Source organism: Micromys minutus (assembly GCF_963924665.1).
Source record: "Micromys minutus genome assembly, chromosome: 11".
Lineage (NCBI taxonomy): Eukaryota > Metazoa > Chordata > Mammalia > Rodentia > Muridae > Micromys > Micromys minutus.
The window spans coordinates 33,168,961-33,196,396 of record NC_137980.1 but is presented as its reverse complement, the minus strand read 5'-3'; the positions used below and the strand labels follow the sequence as shown (position 1 = coordinate 33,196,396).

Below are 27,436 nucleotides of genomic sequence, written 5' to 3'. Positions count from 1 at the left end.
GACCCCAGACTTCACTCCTAGCCCCAGCCCCCACGGGGATGTGTCCGTTCCTCCTCCACGTGACACGGGCCGGAACCGTCACTTCCGGCGGCGCGGACAGCGCGCTTGCGCGCGGCGCCCGGCTCTGCAAGCTGTTGGGACCGGCGCCGCGCCCCCCAACAGTCGCTAGAGGCGGGCGGCGTCGATGTGAGCCCGGCGTGGACGAGCTGCGGTCTCCAGGGCGCGCAGGCCGCCGGACCTAGCGCCACGCCCACCTCGGCCGGCCCCTCCCTCTTCCTAGGCGGCTCGCGCCCCGCGCGCCAGGCCCCGCCCCGGCCCCGCCCCGGCCCCGCCTTCCCCGCTGGCTCCGCGGGCGCCGGGCAGCTGCGGCGGACGGCCGGGGCTGCGCGCTCGGGACGCGCGGAATGTGAGGCGCGGCGAGCCGCTGCGCACCGACGCTCGCGCGCGCGAAGGGCGGCGACCCCTCGCAGACGGTCGGCCGCGCCCCGCGCTCCGCTGCGTGCCGCGCGGGTCCGGGCTCTCGCCCTCGTGCGCCCTCTTGCCCTCCTTGGTGCCCTCCAGCGCGCCGGCGGGACCATGAAGAAGTTCTCTCGGATGCCCAAGTCAGAGGGCAGCGGCGGCGGGGCGGCGGCTGGCGGGGCCGCGGGCTCCGGGCTCGGCGGCGGCTTCGCAAGCTCGTCCATGGGGGTCCGGGTGTTCGCCGTCGGCCGCTACCAGGTCACCCTGGAGGAGTCGCTGGCCGAAGGTACGGGCGAGGCGGGAGGCAGGTGAGGGAGGCCGGGGTGTGGCGCCGGCTGCGGGGCCGGCCCGGCGGCTGGAGAGTGGCTCCGGCGAGAAGCCGCTGCCAGCTCCGGTGCGGGTACGGTTGCCTGCTTAGGAGTTTGAAATCGTTCTCTGATCTTGCTGGCGCGAAGAAAGAAATAGAAGACGTCCCAGTAAGTGAGGTGGTGTCATGATTGGAACCGTGACTCACTAGAGGAGCAGTGCTGGGACACTGCTTTGCCAGCTGGGGCTCTGGCGGGTGTCCTGCGTTGCTTTCGGGTCCGAGCCTCTCGGCACCCAGGCCGGTGGATCCTGCTGGCGTTTGTTTCTGCTGAAAACCAAACCAAAACCGGACTCCCAACCCCCTGTATGTGGCAGTATGTATGCAGGTGTGTGAGTGTGTGTGTGTGTGTGTGTGTGTGTGTGTCTGTCTGTGTGTGTGTGTGTGTTTTGGCATGGTCTTCCAAGTTCCGTTCAGTGGCTGCTTGGGGGTGCTGTGGGGGAGTAAAGTTGAAGTACGTTTAACTTTGTTGTTTAGAATCTTCTCTGCACAAGGTCCTGTTTTTGTCTTCTCCCCGTGTCATTTTGTTAGTACTTTAACAGGCAAAGTGGGACAGTTTTAACTTTCCCTTGTGAGGTTTTTTTGGTGGTTCTTTTTACTGTCCGAGGGAGGTTATGACAGCTTGTAAAAGCACAGTTACGAAAAACAAAGTTTACTCAGTGTTAAAAAAAATGCTTGACTTTAGTTTTGTATTTCTGGTGTAATTGGCTTGTAGAAAATACTTTCAGATTTCTTATTGCATGCCTTGACCTCTGAAGTTTTGGATGCAGAATATTAAGAAATCTGTTGAAAAAAACCCATAAGAAATATTTCTTGTTGGTATATAAGTGACTTTAAAAAATTAGATCAAGAAAACCAGAGACTGTAGGGAGATGTCTTGATATTCCGTGTTGACAGGGTTTGCAAACAAGACAGATTCCACTTATAGTCTTGAAATTCCACGCACAATAAGAATCAGCACAAGAAAAAGCGGAGGGCTTCAGTCTGTAAAATAAGGGAAAAGCAGACTTCCATTATCAGGGGTGTGTGCCTTGATTTTGTAGGCCATTGTTCAGATTAGAACCCCCTTTCTGAACCTTGGTGAAGTGGGAGGACGAGATTGCCAGATTTTCAGAGGGTCTGAGTGGTTTCGATAGGTGTGTTCCATTGCAAGCGTTGCTAGCCATTGGTTCCATGCCAATTTCAGCTGTGGTGTTAAGTTGGGTAGATGTTGAGTGTTGGTGGCTGTTAACTCACGCACTATAATTTCAGCTGTTCAGTAGCTCACTGAAGTGTGGCTACTATAGTGTTAGCCCTTCCCACTGAGTTTCAGGTCTTTTAGTTAGTATTAAGAAATGTACATTTCATCAGTAGACTGTAAATCCTAACATAGCCCTCTCACCATATTATCCCCAACTCAGTAACAAGGCCCTGGTATCCCTGTTACAGTGTGAGTGTGTGTGTGTGTGTGTGTGTGTGTGTGTGTGTGTGCGAGCACATGAAGTCAGGCTTGTACCACCAGACTTTTCACCTTTTAAAAGTTTGAGACAGAGTCCTGCTGAAGTTCCTAGGCAAGCCTTGAATTTTCCATCCTCCTGCTTCAGCCTTCCAGTGCTGGGATTGCATGGTTGTTACCCACATGCATGGCTTCCACTGACTTTTGCTTTAAGTGTTTATTTGCTATCTGCTATGTGTACCTGTTTGTGTGTACTTGTGTGCACAGCAATGTTATGTGTCTTCCTCAGTTGCTTTCCACCTTAGTTTTTAAGACATTGCACTCAGAGCTCATACATTTGGCTAGGCTGACTAGCAGGTAAGCTCAGGGCTGTTCTCTTTTTCTGCTGGCATCAGGGGCTTTCAGAAGAATGCTACCTGCTCAGCTTCTACATGGACATTGAGGATCTGAATTTAGGTCATGATGGTTGTTTGGCAAACACTTTACCTTTTAGTTTCTTCCTCATTAAATTTTATTTCATTAATTGCTGGGCGTGGTGGTGTTCTCTTTTAATACCAGACAAGTGGATCTCTGTGGGTTCAAGGCCAGCCTGGACTACATAACAAGTTCTAAGACAGCAGGGCTACAAAGAGAGACCAAGACATAAAAACACAGAAAACAAAAAAATCCGAAAATACCCACCTATTTGGTTTGGTTGAGTGATCAGGTGGTGGTGGAAGCAAAGGCTGAAGGAACTTTTATGAAAGATGGAATTTCTTGTGTCTACATTCTGGCTCATGGGGCCAGGTTTAAATCCCTAGAAGGTAGGACCTACCTAGGCTTCTTTCCAATGTGCTGGTCTTCCCTTTCTAGAACACACAATTGAAATACTACTCACTTTATTTTCCGTCATTCTGCAGGCTAGGCGAGATGCTAGGCACAAGTCTGGTCCACGTGTGAGTATGAGGTGACTGTCATTTGAGGTGAGCGTGTGTGAAGAGGCGTTGCATTCAGAATGACCTCTTGTCTTTCAGTATACCATTCTCTGTCTTACTGTGTGTAATTGACTGTGTTCTACAAGTTGGAATGAATACTCGCTTAGCAAAATCTGAACCATTGCTTCCAGGGGAAATGGCAGGGTTGAATGTCAGGAAGCCTTGCTTCACAGCATCCTATCTGCTGGTTTATATATGTGCCTGTCCTATGTGTGTTTGTGTTTAAAGACACCTTACTTAGTGTTTATTATTGATTCATTAGCATATCATATCTCTAGCTCAGGTCAAAATGAAGGTTATCTAACACATCTTCTCTGTAGGAAAACCAGAACCTTTCTTGCTCAGGAACCTTTTTAAACACAGAGACCAGTCAAAAGCAAGTGAGACGATTACACTGTACACGGCATGGGGACCCTTGCTGACAGTACGAGAGCTAAAATAGGAGCATGAAATTCAAGAGACCCTTGGGGAGTCTTTGCAAGGTGACACCATGACAGTGTTGAAATGATGACCACCTCTTGTCATACACACGGGTGCTTGGCTTTGCACAGTTCGTTAGCTACAACCAAAGCACTTTCTGGGGCATACTTCTGTGTGAACTAAACTGTTGGTGTATTTTTTTTCTGTGAAACACTGTATGTTAACTGTCTCCAGTCAAGCATGTATTTGCTTGAAAATGTTTGGAAGTTTCCCCGACTCCCACCGCCGCCTTTCAGTTTCGACTGAAAGTTCTTAGGACTGACTCCATTTCTCAAAAGATGACTCAGTTTCAGGAGCTGAACTAATCCTGACTTAGAGTCACCTGCCCATGCTAGCTTGAAACAACATCCATGGGTCAAGCACAGATAACTCAATACCACCTTTCAGCTTTTATTAAAAGCTAGGGCTGGTTTGTTGTTCATCTGTACATCCAAAAGAAGGGTTTTAGTGCCGGTGTAGGGGAGCAGGAAGAATGCTTGTTTGTTCAGTTCTGCTTTATTTATTCATTTTTTGAAACAGGGTCTCATGTCGCTCAGGCTGGCCTCGAAACTTGCTGTGTGGTTGAGTCTCAAAATTTGCCGGCTCTTCCCAAGCCGTGAGCAAAGTGAGCTCTTGCCACACACTGCTCAAGAAGTTGGTTCTTGTTGATGGTTATTTTTCCCACCTACATGTTTAGTTTACCGAATGGCCTTGAAGGGGATGTCAAGAGGAGAACACGGATGATGGGCTGAGCTAATTGGTCTTGAGGTTACCTGGGCTGAATAGGAATGTCACTGAGATGTGCTGAGGCTGATTCCTGCTGATGCGGTGATGGGTGTGACTATGCTGCTCTTAGGATTCTGTAAATACAACTTAGTGTTCTAAGCATTAACTGTGGAGTGAGTCTAAGCTGAATATTAACTGCTCCTCATTGTAATTTTATAGGAAAGTAGTAACGTAGGTACACTTGATTTTGCAGTAAAGTCAGTAGGAAATGATGAATCGTCTTTGGCTACCCAGTGACTTAACGTTACCAAGAGAGGACAGAAGGCTGGAGGGGAGAGTTACACAGAAATATCAAGGATTGCTGTGTTCCACATTTGTATTACGACCTGCTCATGTGACGAATACAGCCATTTCCCTAGCTCAGTAGAAATTGTAGCATAATGTGGAAGACAAATGTTAAAGAAGTAAAAATCTCTTGGTTAATGTGGTGAAAAGTGAAGAGAAAACATGCGTCTTAGAACAGTTGAGTTTAGGGAATGAAGAAGGCGAGCCTTTCAACACTTCAGCGGAAGCCAGAGGGCAGGAAGTGTCAGCTAGAGAGACAAGGAGCTAGGGCTGTTGTACAGTAGGAGAGGGAGCAGCCCTGTGCGAAGGTCTCCAGGAGCTGAAAAGTGCTCGGAGCAGTGGACAGTGCAGATGGGTCTTGTTGAGGAAGGTCATGTGGACCATGATGATGGGTCATGTTGGATTCATGGTGGTGGGGGACCAGGGTACTGGGCTTTGCAGGGCAGGCTGAGTTTGTGTTTTATCTAAAATGTAGCAGGAAGATACTCAGTAATTTAAAGTGGTAACTGACTTTCCTATGATCATACAGATTGCTAGATTGAAAAGGGTTGAGGAATGTGTAAACTAAAATGACTGAAAGTGACAGAGTGGAAATTAATTTGTTACAGTATTCACATGGAAGGGCCTTGGAGGGCTTTTTAGGAGGTGAGAGGAGTAGTCAGGCTATGCTGTTCTTGAATGGAGGTAGCATTTGCTGAGTTCAGTACAGGACAGATTTGGAGGAACTATCAAACAGTTCCAACTTGCATTGTCTGAGAGGACATGCTTAGTGGAACTTGGGTGACTGGTCTGAAGCTCAGCAGTGCCATCTGGGCATACGGATTGGGACTTGCTGTTAGGGTATGGCTCTTAAGCCTGAGAAGACCGGTCTAGGGAGACAGAAACCATGGTTGGACTTCCTGTAGAACATTGGTCTAAAAGCCAAAGACATTTTTAAAAAAGTATTTTATTCATTGGTTGTGTGTGCGCGCACCTGCATGTGGATACATCCCATCTCTTCCACTGTCTTCACTCCCGATGGAACTCAGGTCATGAGGCTTGGCAATAAGCTACCCGCTGAGCCATCTTGACAGCACCTGATTTTAAAACTTTATTTCCTCAAGATTATTCGGGGAGTTGATAAAATGCAGAAATTGAGGTTGTGTCTCACTTCTCAGTACGTGTGTCTGGCCAGGGCTCTGATACCAGGGCTGCAGCATCTGGAGCCACTCACTAGACAAGTGTCGATCTGATGTCTGGAAGCCAGGGCTGTTTAAGAAGGGGAGTGGAGCTGTGCTTGCTTAACCCCTTTCTTGGCCTGGCCGGCACAGCCCACAGCCGTTGGTGCTGAGCAAACCACCTTTAGTTTCACCCCTGGACTCTGCTCTAGCCTCAGTGTTCTCTGCTTCCTGTTCCTCTGTGACTCACTTTACTTTGTGTAATCCCTGCTCCTAACTAATGGTTATGATAGCTGTTTCCTTCCTCTGGACGTTTGTGGCCTTTGCTTTCTTCTGTTGTATCACATTCAGTCTTTTGTTTTGAAATGTAATCACATTAGATTTTAAAAACACTAAGGTAGTTAGTTATTGTTGGCGTCTTACCTCCTCTAAGAGAGAGTGAACTTTGGGGAACTAGATCCCCCACCTCTGGTTTTCTGAGACAGGGTTTCTTTAGCGTAGACCTAGTTATCTTGGAACTCAGTCGTTAGATCAGGCTGGCCTGGAACTTAGAGCTCTGCCACCTGCCTCTGCCTCCCGAGTGCTGGGATCAGAGGCTCTTAATTGCTGCGGTGTTTACAAGTTCCTGTACTCTTCCATGGTCAGTCAACTATAGTGTTTGACTTTTCAAATTAAATGTATTTTATTTTTTTATGTATGGTTATTGTGGACTTGAGACTGCTGGTGCATGCCACAGCACCTGTGTAGAGGTCAGAGTGGTAACTTTTGGGAACCGGTTTTCTCTTTCTTTTGGGGCCCTGAAAAGTTAGGTCTCCTGGGCAGGTGCTTTTACCCATGGAGGGAGGCTCACAGCCCTGGTTTCTGTTTAAACCACATGTTTTTAATAATATTAAAGATGTAGTTTGAAAAGTAAGTTGAAAAGTACCAATGAAGGACTCTTTATTGGACCATCAAAATCTTTTACTTGGGTCGGGGATGCTGCGTTTTGTACTTTTGTGAAGGCAGGCTAATCAGAACATCATTTCACTTACTCTCTCTAACTTCAAGACTAGCCCAGGGGTCTGCATAGTTACTCTACCGACATCGGGACATTGCTTTCTTTATTCAACAGAGGTGGTGTTTAAAAAAGAAAGGCACAGAGACAGGCACCTGTGTACCTGGGACATAGCTTTATGGTGTGCTGTGAGGACAGAGGAGGCTGATTCTCTAGTCCCCTGGGCCCCTGGTGCCTGTCCTCTTGAGCATACCCAGCTATTACAGTTACTTTTTTTCTGGGCTGAGTTAAATTCTTAGGAAATGTTTCCTCCCCTGAAATCTGGGTTTAGTGTATGAGAAGGTTGTACATGGAGTTGGTGACCTATCTCTGAGGGCCAGGGCCAGTTAGTGTGCCAAAGCTGAGTCAGGCTCGCTTCTAAACGTTTTTAGTGAAAGCCTATCCTAGGATTGAGATAACCTGCTCCCAGAACAGCCCCACACTTCTCCCGTGTCAGTTTCCACATGGAATCCACAGGCATCTTTATTTCAGGCCTCCTCGTCTCTAGAACTGTGAGAAATGAATGTTTTGTTTCTATCCCAGCTTCTTAAACTGTGGGTCACCACCCCTGGGTTATGTAACAGCGTGTGGGGGTGTATGTGAAGAATTTTGGCAACAGTAAAAGGTTTCTGAATGACCAAAGACTAAAAACTAATTGAAAATCAAATGTGCAAAGCCTCTGCGGTGCTCCAGAGGCTTCTGTTGCTGCGGTGCGTCCTCTGCAGTTTGGGCTCTGAGCAGGGGGCATGCTCACCTTGCCTGCTGCGTGTTTAACCTTGCAACACAACAAACACCGTGTGAAACATCCCGGCCCCACTGGACAGTTGACATTAGGAATTGAAGTGCTTTCACTGAACACACTTCTCTGCTTTTCTAGAAACAGTGCTTTAATCACAGAAACAAAGGTGTAGCGTTTTCCTTCTGTCATTCCTCATATCAAATTAGTTTATGTTTGGATTGTATTAGATTAGAGTGTTTAAAAATTATTTGAATTGTTGGCTTGACTTTTGTAAAAATATGTTTAATGAATTTTGGCTTGGGTCTACAGCAGACTTTCTGACAATTTCTGAAATGGCTCTAAGCTCATGTTTGCCATTTTGTACTGAGTATTATATGGGGCACTGTTCTTAGCATCAATAATTATAAAGTAAAAATATCAATAAACTGAAAAACATTGAAAAATACTGTGTTCTGCAGAATCAAATATTTAGCCAAGATCTAATTCCTTATGTATAAGCAAATGAGGACACTCATCTCATTAGTATATACATTTGCTTTTCGTTTAATAAATGGGAAGCTATGTGTGCCAAAGATCCCATTACATTTCTGTATCATTTGTTGTCAGTGAAGCTTGATTGGAGTGTCTGCTTTGCATACTGAGTAAGTACCTCAGGCTGTGTCAGTTTCTTAGGCAGAAGGGGCTTATGGGTGAACAAAGCTCGAGAAGCCCTGGCTGGTCCGTCACCCAGCATGTGGTATTTTAATATAATTGGCAGGTGAGACCAAGACCCTTCTGCTTGCTTATCCTGTATTGTTACATCTGACCAGAGCACAGATACCTGACGTTGTGTCTCCTGCCCCTTGTTGAAATTGGGTATTGTATAGGCATTCACTAATACAGTTTATTGCAAATATTGTGTTTGCTCCTGAAATCTGCCTCAACCTTTGGTACCATGTGTGGCCGCTGTTTCTCATGTGACAGCACTTTCAGTCTTGTTATGTTCTAAGAAAATTTTCTTTATTTTAAAATGTAGCCCATTTAGGATTTGGCTTGTAGTCATCTGTTTCCTTTCCATGTTGTATTCACAGTAGGCATCCGATGTATTTGTAAAAGAGTGAGTATTTTGACTTCCACAGTGACCAGAAGGCCTTGTAAACATTACTGTGAGCAGATACACTCACATTTGCCATGGCTGCCTGTCTCTGCTGCTTTGCTGCTGATGGTTGCTCCCCTGCCTCTTCCTCCATTCCTTCACACAGGGTTAGCACATTGCCACTGAGCCCCAGGCCCCAGCCCTGCTTTTATGTCCATTGGGAGAAACTCAAACAGGAAGGAACTAAAAGAAGTACTTTATAATAGTGTAGATATAGTATTATCCAGATGGACAGAAACACTGTATGAGATTGGGTTTTGAATTTTGGGCTTTTTTTTTTCCTGTTTACATGTCTAGTTAATTTTTGTTTTCTGTGCTTTTATTTAGGTGTGGCTTTTAAAATGTTCTTGCTTAAGGTCCCTTGACTGGTATCACTCCACTAAAGAAAGTTATTACTGTGCTGTTAGGAGTTGGGTGGTTCTAAGCGGGTGTAACTCTTCTTATGGCAGAACCTTTTTGGAGACTGGTTCATTGCATATGGCCCTCTTTTAGGTGTGTGTGTGGGGTAGTACCTAGGCTTAATAGGATGGGTGGCTGAGAGGGTAAGAGATCAGGAGAAAAGAGGACATCTTTTGAGGCTCTTCTCTAGTTTGGGACTCCTCACTGGAGCAGGCCACACTGGAATTACATAGTTCTATGTAGATTATGACATTTGTAATCTTAGCACAAGGTCAGAGGGGAGCAGCCATGTCATATACATTTTAGTTCATAGTACACAGTGCATCATCATTATCTTGACATTCTTCCCTACTTGATTTCTAAGAGTGAAAGAGTTCTGACACCCCCCTTTCCTGCCCAAATGCCATAGTTGTTTTCAGAGGAGCTTGTTGGCCAGACCTTTGTAAGGACTGGCTTGGACTTTTACACACTTAAAACTGTCTTCTTGTGAAAGTTCCGAATCTTATTAGTACAGTTAATGGTTAATTCATCCAACCCACCCAGTTCAAATCTTCACAAATAGACAGAGGGATTAATATTAATCGATAAAGGTTTTTAAAAACATTTAGTCAAAATTCTGTTTATATATTCCAAGTGAGAAACTTCAGAATCTCAACCCAAACAAGTGGCTTTTATTTAGTAAGTAGTAAAGGTAGTGCTGTAGTTTCATTTTTGTGCTGGTTCTTCATGGAAGGGATGTAAAGGGAAGAGGAGCCTTGGGCTCATGGTATCAGACAGAATCTCAGAGACAAGACAGAGAAGGAGATGGGACCACAGGCAGCCTCCTAGGCACAAGCCCAGGCTCACTTTTGTAGACAGCCCCAGCTTCTAGTATATCATCACCAAAGAATTTGTTGAACTGTGTGACTCAGTCACTCCTCAGTGATTTCCAGCTGGGTCAAGCCTTCAACATGAGTCTTTCTTCCTTTTCTTTTTTAAAAGTACTTCTTATTCATTATCTTATTTCAGTGGTAATTTTTGAACCTAGACATGGTAGCTCATGGGAGCCTTATACTGAAGAGGTTGGTGCAGGAGCACTGCTCAGAATTTTATTATGAGATCCTGTCTTTAAAAGAAAAATCAAATAGAAGAACAACCTTCTCAGGTCTGGGTTTTCTTTTCTTTTTCTTCTTTTTTTAAGATGTATTTATTCATGTATTTAATATGTGTGAGTGCTCTGTCTCTAGACACACCAGAAGAGGGAATCAGATTCCATTACAGATGGCTGTGAGCCATCATGTGCTTGCTGAGTTTGAAGTCAGGATCTCAGTCAGTGCTCTTAACCACTGAGCCATCTCTCCAGGATTTTCTTTTCCTATATGTTTGTGATAATTTGACACAAAGATGATGTAGGAAGCACATTTATGGAATTTTAGTTGTTCAAAATTGGATTTTTATGAATCTCATGGATTTCTAGAACAAGAAACTTTGATGTGTACGTGGGCAGTCTGTCTTTGTGTCTCAGCACTGCTGGTTGCTGAAATGCTGCAGGCATCTCAGAAAGTTAACATTGCTGTGACAGATGGCCGGAGAGGACAAGGAGACAGACTAGAGTGTGTGCTGCACCAGAGTAACTCACCTCATGCTGCACAGAGCCAGAGAGAAGGGGACAGCAAGACTAGGTATACCCTTTAAAAGCACACCTTCATAGGCCTGTCCCTCACTAAATAGTGCTGACATCTAGGGACAGAATATGAAACTTATCCAGGTGGGTGCATCTCATATTCAGATTGGAAGAGCCACTATGGATGATGTGAAGTCAGGTTTATTGATTTCCACCTTTTGGAAAACTAGAGATAGGATTAGTGTCTGGTGTATAAAATCCCGAATTAACAATAACATATCCATCTCCTTTTGAAAATGTTGTAAATATTGGATTGTATAGCATTAGTGTTGTTGGATTAACAGTCTTTAGAAAATGCTGTTGCTCCATCAGATTTTTCATAATTGAACTGATATTTTAGTTCCCCCATTTTTAACTATGGGAAGGGAAGTAGGTGAGGGAGCGAGAGTCATAGTGCTGGTGTTGGTTAGAGGGCAGACCCACCTTAAGTCTCCTGGCTCTCCTCTAGCACTTCCTCTAATGTGTATGCCCCGAGTAGGCTCTGTGCACATACAGATCTTTTGATGAAGATGAGGCTGGAGGATTTGGTATCTCAGAGACAGCTTGAGGATTTATGACTGAGGAGTATGGGTGTGTAATGCTCCTAAACATTTTTTTTTTGTCTTGAGTTTCAAAATTAAAGCTTGTTTATTCTTTTTGAAGATCAGATCAGATGTAAGTTTCTGAGGCAATGATAAATTTGGAAAGTTTAAAATGAGTGGAGTGGGCTGGATGTCTGTCATGGCAGGGAAGGCGTGGCAGCGGGAGAAGGGCGTGGAAAGTTCACATCTCAGCTTTCCTAGGAAGCAGGATGGGGAGGGTTGAGGGAGAAGGACCTGGTGCGTGGAACACACAGAAAGTAGGGTGAGGTTGGAAACTTCAACCCCCGCCACCCCACTGATGCACTTCCTCCAAACAGACTCCATGACCTGAAATTCCATAACTTTTTCAAACAGCACCAACAACTAGGGACCAAGGGGGTCAAACACATCAGCCTCTGGGGGACATTTCTCATTCAAGCCACCACACCCAGCTTCCTTTGAATTAATGTGTTGTCTCTGGCTGAGAAGTTCTGTTCTAAATGAGATAATGTATCCATGATCTTTACATAAGCCGTGGAGAACTGTGGACTGAGCAAAGCAGTGCCTAGCAGTGCTTCTAGGGCTGGGAATGGTGAACACAGTCTGTCCTAAATGGAATCCCCGTCCCTCCCTTCAGCCCCTGGAAGGCACTAGTCTGTGCATAGGCATTTGAGTAGACTAGGCACTTTCCAGAAGCAGAAGCAGATAGCATTTGTCTTTTCATGCCTGCTTTCTTAACATCATGTCTTCAGGACTAGTCCCTGGTATAGCTGTACCAGAATTTCATTCTTTTATCTTTATTTTTTTAAGGTAGGGAACGAGAATGACCAGCTTGCCTAAGCCTCTCCAGTGCTGGGATCACTGGCATGCACCTTCAAACCAGCTCCCCATCTGTTAAAGACCGATGCTGCTCCATGTGTGTTTATATCATTTGGGTGTCTCTTCTCCATGAGCATTTATATTACATTTGGGTGTCTGTTCACCTGTTCATGGACATTTGGGTTGTTTCTACTTTAGGCTGCAATTGCTGGATATATGCATATGTAATGTATATGTATGTTGTTGGGTATATATATATATATATATATATATGTATATTGCTGGATATATGGCTATATGTACGTATGCGTGCATGTGAATCTCTAGTTACACTGGTTTTTGTTACATGTGCCTAGTTTTTGGAGGCCCCCCATTCTGCTTTTCATTGTGTTTGTACTGGTCACAGTTCCAGCAGTGGACAGTGATCCCAGCTTTTCAGCTTCCTTGTCTCTCCAGTACTCAGTCATGTTCTGTGCTTTCTGTGAGCGTGTCCTGATGACATGAGTTTCATATGCATTTTCCTAACCATTTTCATTTCCTTACTGGCTGTGTGTTTCATATCATTAGAAGACATGAGAAATGTGGGTTGCTTTTGATATGTAATGTTATATGATGGATAATTGAAAAAAAGCTTTCAGAATCCTGCCTTAAGGAATACCGTTTTTATTTGAAGCCATGGCTGACAAACTGGTTATGCATTGAGATTTGGGTATCTGGCAGCCAATTTTCTCAAGTGCTGAATTGAGTGTCATTTAGGGAAAACAACTGACGGGTGTTATTAATGTTGGAATTCGAACTTTCAAAAGACAATTATAACCCTGGAAAACGTGTACCTGCCATTATAATGTTGACAGCCTCATTACTTTAACTGCCAAGGAGACAGGTGATATTAACAAATGCAGTTTAGAAATTTGTATAGCAGACCAGCCGTATAACTCGAGCTGGTATTTTCCAGCACATGATTACAGAGCACAGGGTTAACACCTGGATATTAAATATAACAGTACAAAAAAAAAATCAATGGTAAGGTTTCAGAAGCCACATTGATTGCAACTGGTCTTTAGGAAACAAATTATTATGTTTTGCCTGAGTAGTAAAGAATAACACACACAAACACACACACACACACACACACACACACACACACAATTTTCTATATCTATGTGAAACTCAGTTTTCCTTATATACTTCATGCAGCCAAAATAATATTACAGATTTATATGTGTAGACCTAGCACTACTAAGAACTTCTTTTCTATATTGTGTGTGTGGCAAAACTGTTCCAGTTTAGGAGCTAGTAGCCACCGGTGTCTGCTGGCTAGTTTGGTCTAATACATATGGTATGTATAAAACACGGGATTTTAAAGCTTTTTTATGAAAAATGTAAAAGATATTTATATATAATATTTATTCATATCTATAAGTAATATATATATATACATATTACATATATATGTTTGTGTGTGTTGGTGCTAGTGTCTCATGTATGCTGTATGTACTCTGTACCACATGTCTAGTTCATAATGGTTTTATAATATTAATTATATATTGAAAGATTATTTTGTATATATTCTATCAAATGAAATGCATTATTAAAATTAATGTTACTAATTAATATTTTTAATGTAGCTGTCAGAAAATTTAAAATTACATATGGATATGGCTTATATTGTGTTAGATCTATGTTGTTTATGGCTGAGCTATTATCTGTCATTGGTTGTGTGGATTAAACACTTTGCAAATGATGCTGCTTGTTTAGGGCTCACAGATGGATACCTGTTTCTGGTTATTATTGTTTTTGTTGTAGTTTGGTTAGAGGATTTTATTTATTTCATGTTACCAGAGAAACCATCTTTCCTTTCTTTGATTCCTTTAGGTAATTTGTTATACCCATAGAAAGGTGACTGACTCAGTCCATTCTAAAAATGACTGTGCTACTGTAGGAAAGAAAATGCAGGTAAATGTAGAAAAAACATTTTATGTGGGCATGGAGCTAAGTTGAAATGTCTGGCTGCATTCAAGCTTGGAGAATGGGAGTTGTGAGGAGGGTTCTGTCTGAGTAGCTTGCCTGTTGTAGCTGGTTACGGTATCAGGGCTGTAGCTGAGATCACTGATGTGAGCCACAGACTGTTTGTTTCTCTCATTTTAAAATCCATTCAGTGAAGTTTTCTTCAGTTAGGTTCTGAAACTCCGTAAGCTTAGTAACATATGCTTATATTGTGAATGAGTTAACCTTTCATCATTATAAAAATTATGTTGATTATTCTGATCTTTGAGATATCATAATTTGCACCTGATAGACTATGTAGTCTTACTTTAAGGCCCAAGAATCAAAGATAAAATGATGGTCACTATCTAGGAATGTCTGGTATGGATGTTTTTAATGGACTGATTTCTCCAAATAAGGTGGCTCATGTTGGTAGGGAAAAATATTTATGTCACAAAATGTGAAAGTTAACAGAATAGTATCATTTGGTGGAAGGAAAAAAAGAAAAAGTGGGCTGTCTTCTAGAAACCCAGCCTGAGTTTCAGTCTCTCATTTCATTACATGGACTCTTTAAGGTCACAGGACATGGCTCAGGAAGTAACTTTGTCACATGTTACCTTCCTGTCCTCTCCTAATGCAGACTCTGGCCACCATTCTTTTTGCCTCTCAACTGAACTTTGCTAGGAGGTTTCTGTAATTGAAACCGTGCAGTATTTGTCTGTCGGTGGTGGGCAGTGGTGGGCTCCATACTCTTAATTGTGTGAAGATGTGTGGGACGTTAAATGGAACAGTTAGGCCATGGTGCTTATGAAAGAGAGCATAAAAGAGTGACAGAGCAAAGTGAGTGTGCTCTACCAGAGCTAAGTCATCGTGAAAGCCCATGCCAACGCTTACAGGGGAAGGTAGGAAGGAGGGCCAGGAGCTGAAGGCTCGGGAGGCTGCTCGGATCCGGTCTCTAACGCAGTGAATGGATAAAAGCAGATGATGACAAGTTGGGATCTTAGTGCTTAGCCAACCACTAAAGAAACCTTTCCTTGGCTTTTCTTCTTGAGATGATGCCTCACTCTAAGCTCAGCCGGCCTGGAACTTGCGGTAGAGCCCCACACTGGCCTCAGGCTCGTGGAGATCTCCTCTTCCTTCTGTCCGAGGGCTGGCATTAAAGGCAGTGCCACCTCACAGGTTATGGGAGTACTTTATAAATGTTGGTAGCTATAGAAACCTACACCAGTGCTGAAAATGACTTGCTTTATTTCCTTTCTCCATTACTCTCTATAGCATAAAATAAGTTGTTTGATTCTGAAAATAATTTGCAAAAGCTGACCATGTTCCTTCCCGAGGGTGACTGTCAGCATAGTCTCTAAGCCTGCCACTTAAGAAGAGTGAATTCTCTTACCCAAAAACCTTCACAGAATTCCACTGGACCTATTATCTAAAAGCATATATGACTACTTTTTTTTTTTTTTTTTTTTTTTAGGTAAAATACCTGCCTTAAACCAGCCACACATCATTAAGATCCTTGTCTTTAAGTTAAGTGATAATTTACGTTTGGGTACTCAGTGCTTTGAAGACGAAGTACTTTCTGCTTGTGACACTTGGTTCTGTCAAAACTTTTAACTGTTAAATTTTATTTTAGAAGTGCTGGGACTCAAATCCAGCATATACATGTTAGATAAGAATTGTACTTCCCAGCTGTTCCCTAGTCCTGTCTGAAAATTTATCTAAACTTAATCAAAATGTTCCTATATACTATGCTCACACAGATAAAAGATGTCAGGGGTATTATCAGTGTTTATGTTGGAACATTTGCAGAAACTTCTCCATTCATTGTGACCGCCATCTAACCAGCAGTTGCTCTACTGTTGTTGGGTGTTGGGCCTGCCAGGAAGATTGTTAGCCCAGCAGGGTCACACCACTGCCGATTGCCTCTCCTAGCAGCTTTCAAATGTTAGTAGCATCTCCCACTCGCCTCTCCACAGTTCTGTCTGTCTCACTCCTGCTGTGCCAAGTGTAGTGAGTTCATAGTGTAGCTCCCGCTGTGTCTGGAAGACAGTGTTTTCTAAGGCATGCACCACTTCGGCTCCCATGGTCTTCCTGCCCTGAGTCCACAGTGATCCTAGCCTTGGGACGAAGACTATGATAACAGATGGCCAACTTAGGGCTGAGCGCCCTGCAGTCTCTCATCTTCTGCATGTGACATGTGGGAGTCTGCTGATTGCCATCTCTTGCATGAAGGAAGCTTCTCGGATGAGAGATAAGCAAGGGGCTGATCGGTGGGTACAGCTGTAGGTTATTAGGGGTGTAATACTGTGTCAGCTTAGCAGAGTGGTGATAGCAGATGCTTACCTAACACAGCCCATTAACAGGAATGGGTTCTGTCTCTTGGAGCAGACCTTAAATCCAGTCAGAAAGTGGTTAGTCACTCCCAGAGATAGCTAAGGCCAAAGGACTGGTGAGAAACTGGAAATTTGGTGGAAGGAAATGGGAAAAATAGACATACTTGTTGGATGTCTTTCAGAAACCTCAGTCATCTTTTTCTCCTTTTTCTGTGTTGGGGCTGGATTCCAGAGCTTTGTACACATTCATTTGTTAACCTTTGAAAGCAGTTGAGTAGCTGGTTTAAATGTGGGGATAAATATATGCAACTGGAGTGTTGAAAAGGTGGTTACAAATTCCAGTACATTTCTATATGAATAGATTTAATTTTATGTAAAAAAATAAGGGTAGCTAGTGTCTCCTTTTGAGATTGGTATTATAATCACAACGTTTCTCCCTTCTTTTCTCTCCCTCCAGACCTCCCATACGCCCCTCCTCATTTCTCTTAAATATCATGGCCTCTTTCTCACCAGTTGGCTCTTTGATTCATCAAAATTCATGATTTAAACGCCGTTCTAATATTTTAGTAACAGCTTCTTTGCATAATGTCTGTAGCCATTTTTAGTCATCACTATCATCTAAAGAATGCTGCTTTTGTCATTCCAGGCTGTGCCTCCCTCCAGGGTCTGATGTGTATATAACTACTTTCTTTGGGAGAGATTTTTCACGATCATAATGTTGAATGTGTGTGTGTTTAAAATGCAAGTTCTGTCTCAGTATGACTGGCTTTTAACAAAAGAGAACATTTAACAGTTTAAAGAATTTAAAAGCATTTATTATCATGTTGTTATTACTTATTTTTAGGTGTGTGTGTATGCACACTTGTGGAGGCCAGAGAGGGCAATGAATTTTCTGGGGCAGGAGTTAGAGGCTCCACACAGGCGCTGGGAACAACCCTGTTCTTTTGTAAGATTAGGAAGCTGCTGAGCCCTCTCTCCAGCCACAGTGACAGGCTTTTCTAGCAAAAGTGCAGGTTGTTTGTAAGACAGTGCTGAGGCTGAACGGATGCGCCTATCGGAAGAGAGTTTGACTAGCTCTACCCTGATGATGATGTGCTTGGATCAAACTGGTAAGCCACAAGTATGCTATCCAAGTGGGTACCAAAATAATGTTTTCTTAGTCAAATTCCCAAAGAGCTCAGTGGTAGTAGCAGTGTTTTTGCTTGTTAACCCAGGTCAAACACAGACGTCTTCATTGATCTCTTGGAGTTGTCCCTGTTGTTGGGAAGCAGTGACGGTGTGGGCTGGCTTTCTGTCCCCAGTGGGGAGAGGACACATTTAGTCTGGAATAGTAAGCACAGGGACTTGGGAGTAAATGTGCTCCACTCTGCCTGACAGGTCTGATAAATAGCAACTAGACAAGCTTTCTTTGTAAGGGAAGAATTATACAGATTGCCCCTTCAGTTTGAAAGTCTAGTTTGTGTTCAGTAACTCAAGGTAAAAGTATTTGAAACACTGTAGCGTGTGCTTTTCTTTGGGCTAACACAGAATGGATAAATATGTCTAAGTTTTCTGAGCCAAGGTTTGGTATCAGGCCCTGTAGTATAACAGATAGTGGCTCTCTGCTGATGCTTTGGCTCCAGTTGAGATTTTCCTTGGTCTCCTTTCTGAAGTACTCACAGAAGGCGCTGTGTTTGCTTGGCACGCTCGAGACTGTTGAAGTGCCAGAATAAGCATCGGCAAGTTAGGGCCAGAACAGTGATAAAGGGGAGTTAACATATCCTGTTCACTGTGCGCTGCGTCCTCTCCCACGTTAGAGAGCTGATTTCCATCGGCGTGGATGTGAAATTGCCGTACACCCTGGCCTCCTCAAGGATCGTCAGCACACATTTTAGTTCTGTCTGCTAACCTCAGAACTTGGCAACTGGCACGCAGAAGTGTGGAAGTTAGTTAACGTCGGGATAGCTCAGTTTCTGGGTATTCTGAATGAGTTTTGCCTCCTGGGATCAGTTCATGTCAGTGCTTTAGGTGGGACTGGCGTATAACCCACAGGGCAGCTACAGTGGTGTGGCAGGGTGCTTAGCCCACTCGCTTGTCACTTTTTACAAAGCATGCCAGTTCCTGGTCCTACAGACAACAAGAGCAGGAGAGAAACATGCAAAATAGCCATTTTAGCCTAGAAAGAATAGAGTTTATCATAAGCTAAAGATTTAAAATAAAAACAGCAAGGTTAACCATTATAGCAGCTAACTTCATATTTCAATGGCATTATTTTTGTACAAGAAATATCTAAGGCTAGTAAATGCTACATCATATTTTATTTCATCTAAAGTTTTGAAGAGCGAATGTATTATAAAATTCTAGTATATACTGTTAAGACTTTTTTTTCTACAAAGAATTTCATTTTTTTCTCCATTAAGGGAAGTCCAAATTATTTTAAGATGGACATGTACATTTTATAATGTTAATTAACTGATCTTTCTTTCCCTTGATATTTTACTAGTCTGTTTATTCCCCCACCAATTCTCCATTCACAGACATAAGTCCTGAGAATTTATAGCTGTAGTGTCCTGGCTCTCTTGCCTTTGGTACAGGTATGATACCAAACTTTGGAAAATACCTTTAAATGTGAAAAAACTTGAAGTTCTCACCACATCGACTGACCTCTTAGTTGTAAGGAAAGCCCATTTTTAAAGCCTCTGAGTAAGAAACTGGAACATCCTCTTGCACCTATTTTCTGTAGGTTCCCATGTTTAGATGTCATGCTGTATAATATGTGTATATGTTCATATGGTTGTCATAGGTAACAGTTTTTCACTATGAAAGACCAGTGTCTTACTGACAGCTCCTCCTCAGGGTCTTGACCTGCTATTTCCAGAACTTTCTTGTAATACTGAAGTAACTTTCTATTTGTTTCTTGGTTCTCCCAACAGTGCTCCATGGCAACAGTGCTTCATGGCAACAGTGCTCCATGGTAACAGTGCTCCCTGGCTGTCATCTAATCTTCCCTGCCTTGTTTGGACTCTTGTCCCCCATTATTTGAAACAGTTGCTTTTCATGTTTCTCCGATAGTTAGTGGAGCCTGCAGTGCCAGACTCAAGACAGTGAGAAGCTAGGAAGGATGCTCTCCATCTCTCACTCCTGCCCCTCCTGAGGGATGAGGATGCTCCTCTCAACCTCATGCTGTTGTCCAGGGTTTTATTTCCCTCCACATCCTTCATTCTGTAAAGAAGACAGTAACCTTACTGTTTTTATTCTATTTGCCTTTTCAGATAGGGTGTCAGCTGTGCCGCTGTGGCTGGCCTGATACCTGCTGTGCAGGCCAAGCTGTCCGTGACCCGGGACTGCTCTTCCTGCTTCTGCCTCCCAAGTGCTAGACTTACTGTGTGTAGTGCCATGTCCTATGGAACAAATCACTCTAGGGTAGACAACAGGTGAGCAGGGCTGTGGGGTGCAGGGGAGCCAGGTGAGCAGGGCTATGGGGTGGAGGGGCTCAAGCAGTGTGCAGAAAATAGCACTTGCACATATGAGCATGGAAAAGAGAAACACTATTTTGCCTCAGAAGGCAGACAGACCATGTGCACTCCACATCACCACTGCCAGGGAATACCTCCTGCCTCACCAGCTCTGACCAAGTTGCAGGTCATCACTGTTTCTCAGACTCCTAGACTACGTACACCGCTAGAACACTATTTCAGACCAAACCATCCACATAAGTTAGTCATACAAACATGTACATAGTAAATGCCCATAATGTGCCGAGCCAATGATAATAGCAGGTAGAACAAATTTAACCACAAGCGAATCATCGAATCGCTCTTGAGTCTTAGGTGCTGCACAGTGATTGGAACAAGTGAACTGAGTACTTCACAGAAGACAACAGGAAGTCCTCAGAAGGGAAAAAATAAAGCAGGGCTTGATGGTTTCTGGAAAGTTGTGTTGGAGAATCTGTTACAGAGACTTAAAAATGTAGACCTAAGTGCCTGGAAAGGTAGGAGGGCGCTGAGTGGAGATGGGAAGAAAGGGAGAAAAGTCTCAGGTGAGTGCATTCCAGGTAGAACAAATAAATGTGGAGTCCCTGACATGGAGGGGTGTGTGGTGTAGAGGGCGTGGGGGCTGGGAGAGAGGTTAGAGAGCAGAGGAGGAGCAGATACTGTCTTCTGTCTCAGAGGAGGTAAAAGCCTTTTCCACTTTTTTCTGACTTCAGTGAAATGGGAGTCACTGGAGGGTGTGAACACAGATGTGGCATGTTGGGCCCAGATTTAATATGAGCCCATGGGTGGAAAATCAAATATAACTATCAGAAGCAGGAAAACCACCTGGAGGCTGTCATGTCGCTTTGATAAAGGCGGCTGATTTTGACTAGGACAGTGAGGATTTTGGGAAATGGACTTACACTGTATTCATAGGGTAGAGCATTAAGGCCTAAAAGATGAAAATCATACAGAGAATGCCCCACCTGTGAAGGATCATAACCGTGGATGTGGAAGGACTCAAAAACAAGTCAGAGCTAGACAGGTGCTCCGATTTTGAGAGCAGTGAATGAAATTAGTTGGAGGAGGATGTGAGCTGTTGGGAGCATAAGAATGCATTCCTTGAGATTAAGGTACACACCCTTTCTTCTCTTTCTTTCCTGCTTAGCCCTTGAGTTCATACTGGTGTAAAAAATACAAACTAGCATGTAACCGTGTTGTATTTTTATGTAATGTTGAACTTTAGTTCTTTTTATGGTCATGGGTTTGAAGCACTTGAAGTTTTCAGTATGTATTTCATGACTATTCTTTTTATGCATTTATAATGCTAGGGATTGAGCCTAGGGCCTTAACCTATTCTACTATTGATCCACACCTCCACAGTTCCTTGTATTTTGAGACAGCATCTTATGTGGTCTAGGTTGACTGCCACCTTCTTATTGCTGGAATTACTGATATGTCAGTATGTCTGGCTTTTTAAAACGTTTTGATGCATTTATTTGGTACAGTGATATTTTGATACATGTATAGTGTGAAGCTATTAAATCCATCAACTTTTTTGCCAATTCTTTGTGTTGGGGATATTTGAAGTCCTCGATTTTAACATAGTATTTTGAAATATATCATAAACATGGCTGACTGTAGTGACCCGCTGTTCTCTAGGCCAAGTTTATTCTTACTATTAGCTATATTTGTGGTGATTGGAATAAGATTGCTTCTAATATTTATTGTAAAAAAACAGAGCAATGAAGTTAATCCTGAAAATGGGGTTTAACAATTAAATGTGATGATTACGTGAAAGCAAATTAAGTGACCTTATACTGAAAAATTTTCACAAAGTATGCTGACTTACTTCATTTTGTCCATTCAGGGCATTTTTGCTCCAGGATGAAGAGAAACACTTTTTGTACTTGAAATAATATTGACAATTAATTGTCAAATTGAAAGTACTTTTTCTAGGAAGGAACCAGAAAGCTGTTAAACAGCTTGTGATATTAATGTTAAGCATGGTTTATGGTAATGGACTTGTTTTCAGTTTCTATAATTTGTATTCTCCATTAGAATATGGTAACATTAAGGAATGAGGACTCAGAGATTAACTAGAACTACTTCCCAGCTACATTGATTGATCAATATTAAGTTATTCCGTTCACAGATAATTTGGATGTCAGTTACGATGATTGTCATCACTAGTATTATAGTGGAATCTGTTAGAGAAAGGAGGTCTCAAGTATTACCCAAGTGAATACTGTGCTCGGGGAGTTTGTGTTAGTACATTTGTAAAGCTTGCAGACTCAGGTGCCCACAGTGCACACAATTCAGGCATAAATGGACAGCACACTGGGAGTTTAGGGAGTGGAAGTGGCCAAAATGGACTGATTGTGTTTGCCCTGGGGAAAGGGTCCATCTACAGGCTGATGGGAACAATGGCCTCTAGTTAGAAAATTTCAGAGAGATTGAGCAATCTGATTGCAGTTTGAAGTATTTACAGCTTAAGAAAATTTTGTATATTATTTTAATTTGAAGTTGTTCATTGTGTTTACTTAGTTTTCATAGTTCCTTGTTATATAGGTGTGTGTGTGTGTGTGTGTGTGTGTGTGTGTGAGAGAGAGAGAGAGAGAGAGAGAGAGAGAGAGAGAGAGAGAGAGAGAGAGAGAGAGAGAGAGAGAGAGAGAGATGATTTCTTGTGACTCAGCTGGCTTTGAATTAGTTCTAAGGATGACCAAGTGCCTGGTCCACCTACTTTTATTTCTCAAGTTGTTGGGATTATAGGCACATCTGGGTACCATTTTTTTTTTCCTTTTTTTAAAGGCTTTATGACATCCAGTTTAAACATGGTTTGTCTTTTATACACAAAGTATCATGCTTATTAAGTCAAATTTTCTTAAGAAAACTTTGGGGAGGGTATTATTCTTTTTTGATTTCTTCATTTGTCTTGTTCTTCAGTTCAATTATTTCTAAATCCTTTTGTTTGTAATTATACATTTTGTTTGGTATATACCTACATGGATAGGTGTGGGCTTTAAAAATCATTTGAATATGAGAGCTATAGGGGAATAAAAGACATGGCTTTGTCTTGTTAGACTGTCTGCTTCCTTCAGGTTCTTTATTATCTATAAAGTGGAAATACATGAAATGCTGTGTGATGTTACAGGAATGAAATAAAATATGTCCTCTCCTTCAGTTCTGATTCGTTCTACTTACTGATAACAATAGCTTTGGCAAGAATGTAAGTTGGTAATCATTCCTCATTAGAAGAGACACTCTTTTAGGGGAAAGTTTTGGATTTGCTGACTTAACCTAGGGCTCTGTTGTACAAGAGATAAGCATTCAATGGGAGGAAGAACTTGCTGTGCCTCAGACTCACGTAAGTGCCTTCTTTCCTTCTTGTCTCAAACACAGCTTCAAAGTCACATAATTTTTCTTTGGCGATGGTTGGAGCTAGGAGTTGCTGATAGTCGAATCCTTCCTCTATTTTGCTGATAAAATGTACAGGGAAGAAAAGAGATCACATGGGAGGTTATCCTCCCTTCCCCCCTTTGTCTCCAGATACATTTCATAGGAATCATCACCCATGGCCAAGTCTTTGATAAACATGCAGTGTTTCATGTGTTGGGATACTGGAGCTGAAGGTTGCTAGGCTACTGTAAACATTCTCTGTCACAAGAGACTTATGGTCCCTTTGGGAAAGTCTCTAGTGTATAGTCAGCAGTAGTAGCTGTCTTAGGAAAACTGCTCCTTAGTGGCTGTGGTGAGATTGGGTGGCAAGAGGGAACACTCTTGGAGAGGAGTAGACCAGGCACTGAGTCCCCAGTGTAAGTAGGGAAGGATGGACTAAGCACAGAGCCTCAGAGCTGTTAGAATTGGACAAAGTTTTTGCATCAGTAATCCCAGCACTTGCTTGGACTACACAGTGAAATGCTGTCTTAGTACAAGGGCTACTGGTGCAGCTCAACAGTAGAAATTGAAAGTGTGTAGAAAGGTTGAGAGGTGATACAGGAATAGCCTCATGCCCACCATTTGGACACAACTACCTACAGAGCATTCTACCATTTTTCCTTCACAACATATGGGTCATTTTAAATGAGGACTTCTTGAGAACATTTTTATATATAGGTAGAGAATGTCAAAGAAATTAGCAAATGCTAGTTTTAACCAGAGATTCAAGAAAATTCCCTTTTTCCTTTGTGGGAAGACTTGAGCAGGTTTTTCATTTTGCTTGCAATCTGCTTCATGTTTAATACCCAGTGAAATGCTGTATTAACAAATAGTACCAATTATATTGTATAAACAGCAAGTGGTGAGAACTAAAATTCATGTAATAAATGAAGAAGTCTAACTGTATGAACATGCCAGTGTTTATATAGTGTGACTGTATGGCATGTTTCAGATATCTTGTACTGACTTCCAAATTTTAGGTTTTCCATGACTTCTTTTCAGTTTAGTAATTTATAATCAAGACAGTAGTCATTGGAACATAATCTGTTGTTTGACATGAGGGTAATACTGGGGGTGGGGGGTGGGGAGCTTATCCCAACTATAGAATTGAATGGAATTGCTTAGATCAAATATTGCTGAGATATATCTTTCTTGTCCAGAAATGATATTTTCTAAGGTGTTTGTAGTTAACCAATAATTGAGCAAGTTTGAATCTACCTAATGTTTAAACATGATATGCAAGCATCTTAAAGGTGCCAAAGTCAGTACAGTTCTCCTACTGTGCCCTAGCCTAAGGCTCTTATGTTCAGCAAACAGCACAACTCCCAAGTGCCTCTGAAGGCAATGTGATGTTCTTCCTTCTTCAGTTATATAATGCAGGCAGCACCAGCATCTTCTCTCTTGCTGTTTGTTTATAGACATGATACACACCCTTCTCATTTGCAAACACAGTTTGTAGACCAAATGGAACAGACAACAAGAAGAAAATATTTGTTTTTACATTGAGGAGAAATTCTGTAATGCCCCCTACTGATTGAAAGGAAAGGAGAAGTCTTAGGAAGAGATACTAAGGACATGCAATTGAGCCATGGAAGAGGCCAGCAAACTGAGGTAAAGATGCTAAATGTGGTGGCTTTCAGAGAGAAATAGCAAATAGAGGCATTTTCTGTCAAATTGGCAACACGAATGCCTCGAAGATCTCATGAGGGTGAAAGAAAACTGGCTCATTGCTTGCAGCTAGAAGTTTCTGCGGCCTTTCAGCATGTTGTTGATGGCAAGAGGAAAGTGAAAGAACAAACCCAGGGAAACCAAGACAACCTGGCAACACTAGAATTCAGCTCTCCCATCACAGCTAACAGCGGAATGCCAAACACTCCAGAAAAAGAAGACTCAGGCCTGAAAATCATACCTCAAGAAGATGATAGAGATCCTTAAACAAGAACTGAAAGAAAAGCATAAAGAATTAGAAACTTTTAAAAAAGAAACAAGAAAAACACTCAAAGAACTCAAGGAACTAGAGGAAAACAGAACCAAAGAGATGAAGGAATGGAAGAAGGAATTTAAAACCGAAATGGACACAATAAAGAAAACATTAAAAGAGACAACCATAGAGGTAGAAAACCTAAAAAAGAAATTAGGAGTCACAGATGCAAGCATTTCCAACAGACTACAAGAGATGGAAGAGAGAATGTCAGGGGCCGAAGATAACATTGAAAACATAGACAAAACAGTCAGAGAAGATGCAAAAACCAAAAAGCTCCTAACCCAAAATGTGCAGAGATCCAGGACACAATGAGAAGACCAAACCTAAGGATAATAGGAATAGAAGAGGGCGAAGAATATCAACTAAGAGGTGCAGTAAATATCTTCAACAAAATCCTGAAAGAAAACTTCTCTACCCTCAAGAATGAGATGACCATGAGTATAAAAGAAGCCTACAGAACTCTAAATAGGTTGGACCAGAAAAGAAATTCCTCCCGACACATAATAGTCAAAACACCACGTGCCCAAAGCAAAGAAAGAATACTAAAAGCAGTAAGGGAAAAAGGTCAGGTATAAAGGCAGACCAATCAGAATCACACCCGATTTCTCAACAGAGACTATGAAAGCTAGAAGAGCCTGGACAGACATCATGCACACCCTAAGAGAGCACAAGTGCCAGCCAAAGCTGCTATACCCAGCAAAAGTATCAATCACCATAGATGGAGAGACTAAGATATTTCAAGACAAAACTAAATTTACACAATATCTGACCCAAAACCAAGCACTACAACGAATTATAGGTGGAAAGCCCAATACAATGAGGGGAACTACATCCAAGTAAAAACAAGAAAACTCCTAAGCAAGAAAACCAAAAGAAGAAAGACACACAGGCACAATTCAATCTACAAAAGTAATAATAGCAGGAAACAGCAACCACTATTCCTTGATATCTATTAACATAAATGGACTCAACTCCCCAGTAAAAAGATATAGGCTATCAGACTGGATATGTAAACAAAATCCAGCATTTTGCTGCATACAGGAAACTCATCTCAGAGACAAAGATAGACACTATCTCAGAGTAAATGGTTGGGAAAAAAACTTGCAAGCAAATGGTCCCAAGAAGCAGGCTGGAGTGGCCATTCTAATATTGAATAAAGTAAATTTTCAACCAAAAATTATCAAAAAAGATAAGGAAGGGCACTTTTTACTCATTACATAGGAAATCTGTCAGGAGGAACTCTCAATCCTTAACATATATGCTCCAAATACAAAAGCACCCATATTCATAAAAGAAACCCTACTAAAGCTCAAAAAATACATTTCACCCCACACAATAATAGTGGGAGACCTTAATACCCCACTCTCACCAATGGACAGAAAATGGAAACAGAAACTGAACAAGGATGCAGTAAAACTAGCAGAGGTTATGAACCAACTGGAATTAATAGATATCTACAGAACATATCATCCTAAAACACCTTTTTCTCAGCACCTCACGGCACCTTCTCGAAAATTGACCACATAATTGGTCACAAAACGAGCCTCAATCGATATAAGAAGATTGAAATACTCCCATGCATCCTTTCAGATCACCATGGTCTAAGGCTGGTCTTTAATAACAACAAAGACAACAAAAAGCCCATATACACATGGAAACTAACAATGCTCTATTAAACGACAGCAGGGTCAAAGAAGAAATAAAGAAAGAAATTAAGGATTTTCTAGAATTCAATGAAAATGAAAACACGACATACCCAAACCTGTGGGATGCAATGAAAGCAGTACTGAGAGGAAAACTGATAGCTCTGAGTGCTTCCAAAAAGAAACTGGAGAGAGCATACATTACCAACCTGACAGCACAGGTGAACGCTCTAGAACAAAAGGAAGCAGATACACCCAAGAGGAGTAGATGGCAAGAAATAATCAAACTTAGGCCAGAAATAGACCAAATAGAAACAAAAAGAACCATTTAAA

At 42.4% G+C, this 27,436-nt stretch overlaps 1 protein-coding gene across 1 annotated transcript in view; it reads left to right on the top strand.

The window, feature by feature from the left end:
* The first annotated feature begins 385 nt into the window (after positions 1-385).
* Positions 386-27,436, top strand: part of BMP2K (BMP2 inducible kinase) — a 99,635-nt gene continuing 72,584 nt past the window's right edge. The window contains exon 1 of the mRNA XM_080925114.1: positions 386-745. Coding sequence (XP_080781240.1) covers positions 577-745 — 169 coding nt within the window. The 5' untranslated portion in view covers positions 386-576. The remainder of the gene's footprint in view (positions 746-27,436) is intronic.